Raw genomic sequence first — 9,916 nt, 5'->3', positions numbered from 1 at the left:
TTGCCTGGGAAATCCCATGGACAGAGGAGCCTGGTGGGCTACAGTCGATGACGATGCAGTTGTATACAACTTAGTGACTGAACAACAGTGCTTTCCAAACCACGTTGCTGGGGCAGAAATGCATATGTGGAGGGCTGATGATAAACTTGGATTTTTGACTGCCCTTAACTCCCGTGTTGTTCAAGGGTCAACAGTATTCTCATCAGCAAGTCCCGCTGCCTCTGAACTTCAAATCTGAAGGCTTCTATCCTCATTATCTGGTCCAAGTCACCCCTGTGACCTCTCACCTGGATCATGGTGGAAGCCTCCAGATTCGTTTGCTCTTTCCATGTTGGCCCAAACTCCTAACTCCTCCTAACACCTGTCATAGGTGGAGAGATTCTTTGAAAATGATCTCCAAACAAGGTCTGAAAACCTGCCCAGGACCTCAAACCATCTCACTTCTTTGTCTGCCTATGAACTTCATTCCTTGCAAGCACCAAGTTCTGGCCTTGAGATTTTGAAACGTGAAGTTCATTCTCACACTAAGTAAGGCCTTTGCATTCATCTCCGCCTCAAAGTGTCAAGCCTACATCCATCTTTCCATGGCTCTTCTCTTACTTGTTTCAGACCTCTGCTTAAATATCAGCTTCTGCCAAGTCTTTTCCTAACACTCCATCCAAAACACCTCTCCTCTCCATCTCAACTCCTTACCCTATTATTATTCATAGCAATGACCATACCCTGAAATAACATGCGGTACTGTTTCTCTAACTAGACTTTAAGCTCCATGAAGGTAGATTTTGTATTACAGTAGGATTACCAGCGCTTAAAACAGTCCCTAGCACATGGTATCAATATTATATAAAATTACAAAAACTTCATTTGCCGACTCAAAGAAACAACTAATTTATATTCACTCTTTAAAGAACAAAACTCCTTAAAGATATATCAAAAAAATATTTTGATATACCTTCAAGCCCACAGGTAGTTAGTTCAAAATCATGAAATATCAGTAACTTTTAGAGCTACACATTTCAAACCTATTCTAAAAATCTGAGTGATGCAAAGTACAGGCCTCTATGTAGATGAATAAAGTAAAAAAAAATCTAACCAGATAACTACTGACTCAGGACATAATTTGTACCACATCTAATTCATATTTAGGAAATTTTCTAATCAGGCACTTTGGATCACTTGATGTTCATCAGTCAGCAACAATTCGGATCCAGGTTTTGAGCTGCAGGCAATAGTCTCTTAGGCAGAACTCCAAATAAAAACTTAGATCTCCATATAAAACAGCCCAGACATTTTGAAGACATGCAAAAAGGCATCAGGTTGATGGGAAGAAGGGAGAAGGGAAAATTTGGAAAATACTTAAGAACGTGATCCCTGAATCTCTAGGATTGATCATCAGTATGAGAAATACTATTACTTACATCTTGGTTTACTTGAGAATGATTTTAATCATAGCTCAGTTGGTAAAGAATCCGCCTGTAATGCAGGAGATCCCAGTTCGATTCCTGGGTTGGGAAGATCTGCTGGAGAAAGGATAGGTTACCCACTCCAGTATTCTTGGGCTTCCCTTGTGGCTCAGCTGATAAGGAATCCGACTACAGTGTGGGTGACCTGGGTTCGATCCCTGGGTTGGGAAGATCCCCTGGAGAAGGGAAAGCTACCCACTCCGGTATTCTGGCTTGGAGAATTCCATGGACTGTACAGTCCATGGCCTCACAGAGTTGGACACAACTGAGCAACTTTCACTTTCACCCCAAAATTCTGAGAAGGTAGGATTTAAAAGCCCAAGGAAGCATTTCTTCCTTATTTCCCAAGACTTTATGACTCGGTTCAGTCATAGGTGCCCTGATGATAAATCAGGGGTGGAAGAGTCATCTGTATGAGGCATTCAAGTTACTATTCACAAAGAGGCTTGATTTTGTCAATTATAATATCTTCCCCAATTCATAGAAACATGACTTTGAATATATATAAAGTTTTATTTTTAGAAGTTACACATATTTTTAAAAAACAATTTCTTTTTATTCTAATTAATATTACCATTAATTAGAATATTAATTGAAAAATATTTTCACTTATGATAGTTGAAACCAAAACTCTGTGAGGCCAAAGCAATGAAAAATCTTCAGCTCAACAAGAGATGCCTGGATACCTAAGGAGTTTTCCCATTTTGTATTAAGAACCAAAACATTAAAAAATGACCACAAAGACTCAAGACACTGAAGCTGTGTAGCTGATAAAAGTTTATGCATTTGGTATATTCTACTTTTTTTTATTTGAAAAAGCACATGTATGTTAAAATAGTTTTGATACAAATGAATTATAAATGTAACTTTAAAAAAAAATCAGACTTTGTCTTGGTAGTGGGGGGATGTTTAAAACATTCAGCATGTTTCCTCCTTCTGCAAATTCTTAGATTACAAAAGCACAGTTTTGAACGTCTCATTTACCAACTGATCTCTGCTTAGGACAAAATTCGACTCCCTCCCCTCACCCAAAACAAAATCCAAATTTTCTCAGTAACTACAGAAGTGTCGCTGCTTTTAAAATATTGCCTTCTTCTTAAAATACTTCAACTTCATAAATATTTACTGCTAGCAATAGAGGGAATTCTTGTTGGATATGCACATCTTTTTAAAAAGGTTAGCACTAATCCTAGTATCAAACATGAGAATACAAACAGGAGTTCTACTCATGTTTTCTTAAAAAAAAAAAAAGCATTCATAAACACAATTGCTTACAACAGGCTGTTATTTTATCATTCTAAGCAGCACACTTCTTAACAACTCTAAATCAGGATGTGTCTCACAACTGACAGCTGCTCTACCCCACCCCGCCCCCAGCAGCCTGGCCATTGACTTTGGTCGCTTCTCTGCTCCAGGGGGAGCTGCCTGAGGCTGTTTCCCCAGCCCTTCTTCTCAGCCTAGTCTGCAGAGTCCCTCTGACCTGCGTCCTCTCAGCTGAGCCAGAGCTCGAGAGGCTTTGGACTGCAAACCGAGGGACTCTAAAGAAAGCAAGCACACTGGAGGTCAGGGTGCACAAGTGGGTTGTAACCCGGTTTGGGGCTTCCCTGGTGGCTCAGACGGTAAAGCGTCTGCCTGCAACGCGGGAGATCCGGGTTTGATTCCTGGGTCGGGAAGATCCCCTGGAGAAGGAAATGGCAATCCACTCCAGCACTCTTGCCTGGAAAATCCCATGGACGGAGGAGCCTGATAGGCTACAGTCCATGGGGTCGCAAAGAGTTGGACACGACTGAGCAACTTCACTTCTGACACAGATTGGACATTTAGCTGGATGGCTGATGGTCAAGGACTGAGGGAAAGGCACTGTGTCAGAGTTGGCAGTGCTTTAGTGCTCCGAGAAAGTGCCTTAATAGCATCTTAAATGTGATGAAACACAGTAATTAAAACTATAGTCCAGATCTGTAGTCGCAGCTCCAGGATTAACAGTGACCTATGCAGAGGGTGTCACCAAGGTTTCTATGGTCCTATGTAGGTCTTTCCTCGTTAATATGCACAAAACAGACAATAAATCTACTGGACGCTGGTCCCTGACCACAGCCCTACCCCCTTCCATGAGAATAATGTAATATCCTGGAAAAGCAAAACTAAATATAACCAGATGCTCAAATGTTTATTTTAATTCTTACAAAATACTATAGAAATGAACCCAAACTTAACAGATATGTATATGTACATATGTACAAAATTTGAAACTTCTGAAAAAGAATCTATAAAAGTAGATGGTTAAAATAAAACACAAAAAGATTTAAAACCAGTACTATGAAATTGGATTTTCTCAAAGTAAAATAACTGTAATTTTAAATTGCTGGTTGTGGCTGGTCTTCTAGGCTTATTTACATGTTTTGTAATACATAATGTCAGATACATAAAGGAGTTTCTTTTATTTTAGGATACCTTGTTTCATTTTACTTTAAATAGTCCTGGACGTTTTTTCCCTTTACATGTCTTTCAACATGAGGACATGGCATATTAAGTCACAAATCAACTCCGGTCGTCGTCGTCTTCTTGAGATATAGGTCGGAAAGGCAATGTAGTTTGTCCTCTTTCAGGATCAGACATTCGAAGAATTCTAATCAGTTTACTTGATGGAAGTGAACTAAAAGAAGCAAAATTAATTACTCCAATTTCCAAGTAAACTTTTTCACATTAAAAAAAATGCTAATACTACCTCATGAAAATATAAGTCAAATGGCTGCTAATGGGGGAGGGGGTATAAGTCTGATATCTGAAATTCTAGGAGAAATATAATTTACAAGAAGGAAATAAATTTTCATTTTCAAAAATTAACTTCCTGATTAATGCCATGAGTTTTCACTTTGGAGGAAAAAGAAAATGAAGGAGATTTGTATAACATCTAATTCTCTTACTCTTCTTATCTAGCCAGGAAGGAGTCACCTGAATATTTCCTGTCATAAATTTAAATCCCCAAATGATCAAGTGACCATTTTAGAGGAAGAATATAAACTTTAAGTGACACAGAGCCTGACACCATGCAGGTACCTAATAAATGCTGATTGACAGCGAAGTAACATTCTTTATTTAGAAAGACTTGTAAGTAACCAGAAAAAGATTTAAGATTAGGGAGACTATGAATTATTTCTTTTGTCTAAGTAAGTTACTAAAATTACTTTATATTAGTTGGTTCCTGATAACCACAGAAGAGCAGATTCAAGACAGAAATACTAAAAAGTAAATACTCACATTCAAATAAAACCTCCTCTATTATGGAAAGAAGATAACACAAACAGTATTTTAAATATCTAATAAGTAAAAACTACCTTCAGTCTCTGGAATGAGTTTAGGGGTTTGTTTTTATTGGTCACTTATGCATTTGCATTTAAAAATTAAGAATATAAAGGATTTCTTCCTTTTATATATTTGAGATATATATACATATTCAGAGAAGAAATTTTTAAATTACCTCATGCTTTGAGGGGTAAGCAGGATAAACTGTCTGAAGCGCTGGGAATCCGCCATCTTGAGTATCATGTCCATTGCAATCCTCCGGTTAACCATATCCTGGAGAACAGAGGCAGAAGTTAGAGCTGCTGCCGTGTCAATTATATTCTTGGGGAAGCAGCCTTGGATTTTACACACCCTTGGATTTTTATCTAAGGATCATCCGTTATCTTATCTACAATGTCAAGCAACTCTTATATACTGTGAAACCCAGTATCTAAATTATTAGGGAAAATAACTGAACGTATATATCTTTTAGGAATTTCTATAGTCTTTTTAAGTATAGCTCCTTGCCTCCAATATAGTTAACAATTAAAATAATCAGAAAATAGTCAAAACTAGCTGTTGCAAAGTTAATCTAATTTCTACAGTAATAGTGAGGAGAATGGTATCAAAAGTGACCAGATTCAAACTTATTAAATCTCTTAAATTTTCCCTCAATGATTAAGGTGTTTTAAAAACTCCATCCTCATCACCTTCTACAATTTGTACAATAGTAATAAGTTCGAATTTATAGACTAACTTTTCAATTGAATCTTTAAAATAAGTTAAATGGCATATCAGTGTATAGGGAAAAAATGCCTGTTTATATACAGTAGGTTGTGAAACTAAATGAATTAAACTTTGTGTTTACATCTTCTGAATTAAATAATAAAAAACAAAAATGAAAGTATCTCTCCTCTTTCGTGAAAACTCTGGAAATATGAAAACACAAGCAAATGAAACCACACGTGGCCATATAGTATGGAGGTTTAGAAACTGGACTATGGAGGGCAGGCAAGGGCCCAGCATCCTGGCTATACTGCTCAGTGACTCTTATCCTAAAAATTCTTCCATTGGGCATATCTGTAGTCTAACTTAAGGTACAAAAGTAACCAGGGCTTGCCCAAACTGAATACTGTCCTTTCAACACAATGCCTAGAGGGAAGTCTATCGTTTAATAACAAAGCTGCCAATGCACCAAGAAATATTTATTCATTTCCTTTAGACTGGTTCTCCAAACTTGGGTACATTTTTCTGAATAATTTCAACAAGGCAAAATGTCACTCCAATTAAAAACCTATAAGTTTCTGAACGAGAAATTATTCAGAATTAAATATGAAAAATAATATGCGTGATAAGACTGCATAATGGCATTCTGGCAAAAATATTGTATGGAAAGAGCAATCATCATCTATGACTTGTGAATCAGCTTTGAATCCAAATCTCAAAGGAATTTCTTAATCTTCAGCAATGCCAGCATAGAAAAAATACCCACTGACGTGGTTTGCAAATATGAATTCTTATTTGTAACTAAGCATTTTCTAAAATCCTAATTATGGACTAGGCATTAAGAGGTAGAAATATGAGTAAGACATGGTTGATAACTTAAAAAATAATTTGGTGAGTGATTCAGACATGAAAATAGGAGAATGCAACAAAATGAAAGCTAAATGAATATAATACATAATAATAAAATGTATGTAATATATTGAATGTTATATAGTAGTAGTGTTCAGTTCTCTTTTCTCTTTTTTTTGGTGACCCCATGGACTATAATCCACGAGGCTCTTTTGCCCATGGAATTTTCCAGGCAAGAATACTGTAGTGGGGTGCCATTTCTTACTCCAGGGGATGCTCCCAACCCAGGGATCAAACCTGTCACTAGCATCTCCTGCATTGGCAGACAGATTCTCTACCACTAGCACCATGTGGGTGAACGTTATATACTATAAAATATAAAAATATACAACTGCATGAGTTGATATAAGGTGGTGCTGAGGAAACTGAGAAGTCCCTAATCCTGTCTGCAGGGTGGTGGTATGGAGGCTACATAAAGGTGACATCCAAACCAAGTCTTGAAAGATGAGTCAGAGTGTGACATACAAGGAAGAAGGGCACAGTGTTTGGAAAATCACAAACAGCTTAGTCCAGCTGAAAAAGCAGATGGATACAGACGGTATCATAAAGGGTCTCAAAGTCACCCTACAGAATTAAACCAAAGACTTTTAAACAACGGAGTGATCACAATTAGATTCATTTTAGAAACAGAAACCTGCCAAGATGGTGAGGAGAAAGTGAGAAGGAACAGGATTAAAGTCTGGAAGTCTGGACAGGAAACGAAGACAATGACCAAGAGCTGAGGACAGAAGAGGTGACAGAAGGAGCAGAGGCTAGGGAGAAATTATAGAAGAGGAGGAGACAGAGGTCAGACTTAATGTGTAACAAGGAAAGAAGAATCACAGATAAATCACTGGTGCTGTAATCAGGTATTGGGTTGGTAATGGCAATTTGTGAATAATCAAGGAAAGGAACTTAAGAAAAGAAAAGCTTTGAGTGGAAAACCAATTCAGTCTCAGACATGCTGAGTTTGGGATGTAGGTTGTTCACTAGATGAGGTCCCACTGGGGGGCAAGAGAGATGTCAGGCGAGATACTTAGATTTGGTAGGAATCCAATGTAGGAGAATCCTGTGGACAGAGGAGCCTGGAGGGCTGCTGTCCATAGGGCTGCACAGAGTCAGACATGAATGACATGACTTAGCAGCAACAGCAGCAAATGTAGGTACTGGAGTGTGCGTGTGTGTGCGTGTGCGTGTGTGTGCCAGGTGGAGGAGTAGGCAGAACATGATATCCAGGGAAACTCACACCACTATAAAAAACAAAGACCTTAAACATTTAAGGGCACGTGAACTGGGGTGATGGGGACAGACTGGCACGTTGAGAAAAAAAGGAGTGTGGAAACCTGTAAGACACAGCTTAAGAGATGGAGGCTCAGTCTGTGGTACAAATACTTCAAAGAATTAACGTTCATTTATGATCTTTGCTAAACAAGTTCTGCTGCAGTACTGCAGTCCAAACCCAGATTGCAGTGGGTTTAGTGAACAATGAAGGATGAACAGCTGAAGTGAGAGGCTTACTATGAACCTCACTGAACCCTCACTCTAACCCTATGAGGGAGGAAAGGCTGAGGATCTTATTTTATAGATGAAGAAACTGAGGCCTGAAGAGGATAGATACTGAGTCCACAGTCACCTGGGTAACTGGTGACAGAGGCAGGCCTCAATGTTAACTTTTTTAACTTCAAAGTCCAATGTTCTTGTTCCTCACATTATAGAGGTTGTTCTTTTGAAAAGTGTGGCTGAACAGGAAAGGAGACAACAGTGGTGCGAAGGTCACAGCAAGGGTGGTGAACTGCTTATCATAATAAACGAGGGAAAAGAGCACAAGTCCCGGATGGGGTCCCGTCAGTGCGGTGTGTTAGCAAGGGGAAGAACTGGGATTCTTTAGCTCTTCCCTACCAGTTATCACAGACAGAACTGTCAGAGCAGGATCTTTTCTGTTGAGAAGAACTAACAAACAAATAGTTTCCTTTCAAAATATACATTTCAAACCACCACTAAAAAAAGAGAAAAACTAGAGAATTTAGAAGTTAACACTACCATGTAGACATCAAACTCATCCAGGCATCTGAAAGGAGATTCAGCGATGGACCACAGAGAAAGAATGAAGCAAACCGTGGAAAAAGAACGTTCACCGCCAGATAAGGCCCGCATGTCATTGAAAGCAGCTTTGTTTCCTTCTCCAGGCTGAACCTTGAAGGAGGCAACCAAAAACAAAATGCAGAAAAAGTCAGATTAATTTCTTTACAGAAGTGGTTGGCTACTCTTTTAAAAAGGATGAATTTATAGTAAAGATGAAGATGTGCAACAAAATCAGTCAGTGACTTGGAAATGACATCTATTCCATTTAAAATATTTTAAGTAAAAATATAAGCTGTATAACAGTGGCGTCTGTTTTACTGTGAGAAATTTAATTGAAAACATTTTCTCCCCTTAACCAGGTCTAACACACCAAAATTCCAAAAGCTTAATAAGAGTACTAATATTAGGGAAATGAAAACCGTTATTGCCTCCACCCAGTTTCATTGAGATAAAACTGACATTTAACATTGTATAACTTTGAGGTATAGGACACAACACAAACATATATATTGCAAAATAATTATCACCACAATAAGGTGAACATGTCCATCAACTCACACGGTTGCCATTTTTTTTCTTTCAGTGGCAAGAATTTTTGAGATCTATGTCTAAGCAACTTTCAAATATACATACAGTATAAGTGCTGGCATAAAAATAGACAAATAGACCAATGGAATAGAATTTGAGAGCCCTGAAATAAACCCATGCAAATACAGAAAACTAATATTTGATAAAGGAGCCAAGAATACACAGTTCAAGAACACAGAATTCAGTTCTACTGGTCTATATGTCTGTTTTGGTTACTGTTTTGGCTACTATATATTTGCAACACAGCCTGAAATCAGGAAATGTGATGCTTTCAGACTGTTCTTTCTTCTCCACATTGCTTTAGCTACTATCTTATCTGGTTCCATTCAAATTTTATGACTGTTTTTTCTCTTTGTGAACAATGCCTTTGGAATTTAGACAGGGATTGCACTGAATCTATAGACAGCTTTGGATGGTAGAGACATTTTAACAATATCAGCTCTTCTGATTCACGTATAAAGGTTATCTTTCCGTTTATTTGTGTCTCTGCCAATTTCTTTCGTCAGTGTCTTACACTTTTCACTGTATAGATCTTTCACTTCTTTGGTTAATTTATTCCTAGGTATTTTATTGTTTTTGATGCTACTGTTAACCAGATTGTCTTGTTTCTTTTTGTCAAATATTTCTAAGTGCCAAGAAATATTTGTTTTTACTTTTGTTACTTGATTTCTAGTGACATCTAGTGGTTAAACTGCTTTTGAAAATAATTACAGACTTTCTATAATGTCCCACAAAATTTAACATGCTGTATGAATTTTAAAAAGGAGCCAGTGGAGTGAGAAGAGATGGTAAACATTTACCACCGAAAACAAAATTCCTTAATTATCACCATAAGAAAATAATTTGGTTGTCCACAAGGGGGAAGGGAAAGAGCTACAACAGCAGCT

At 37.8% G+C, this 9,916-nt stretch overlaps 1 protein-coding gene across 3 annotated transcripts in view; it reads right to left on the bottom strand.

Annotated features, from left to right (window-relative positions):
* SMC6 (structural maintenance of chromosomes 6) overlaps positions 2,226-9,916 on the bottom strand; it is a 72,643-nt gene continuing 64,952 nt past the window's right edge. For 2 of the 3 annotated variants that reach the window (XM_018055613.1, XM_018055615.1), the window contains 3 exons: positions 8,400-8,552; positions 4,942-5,039; positions 3,606-4,116 (listed from right to left, as the gene is read on the bottom strand). In XM_018055613.1, coding sequence (XP_017911102.1) covers positions 4,002-4,116; positions 4,942-5,039; positions 8,400-8,552 — 366 coding nt within the window. In that variant the 3' untranslated portion in view covers positions 3,606-4,001. Of the gene's footprint in view, positions 4,117-4,941; positions 5,040-8,399; positions 8,553-9,916 lie in introns of all 3 variants that reach the window. The other variant, XM_013967848.2, reaches the window with a different exon arrangement.

The sequence above is a fragment of the Capra hircus genome, chromosome 11 (genome assembly GCF_001704415.2).
Source record: "Capra hircus breed San Clemente chromosome 11, ASM170441v1, whole genome shotgun sequence".
Taxonomy (NCBI): Eukaryota; Metazoa; Chordata; class Mammalia; order Artiodactyla; family Bovidae; genus Capra; species Capra hircus.
The sequence above is the reverse complement of the archived record's forward strand: the minus strand, read 5'-3'. Positions and strand labels throughout refer to the sequence as shown.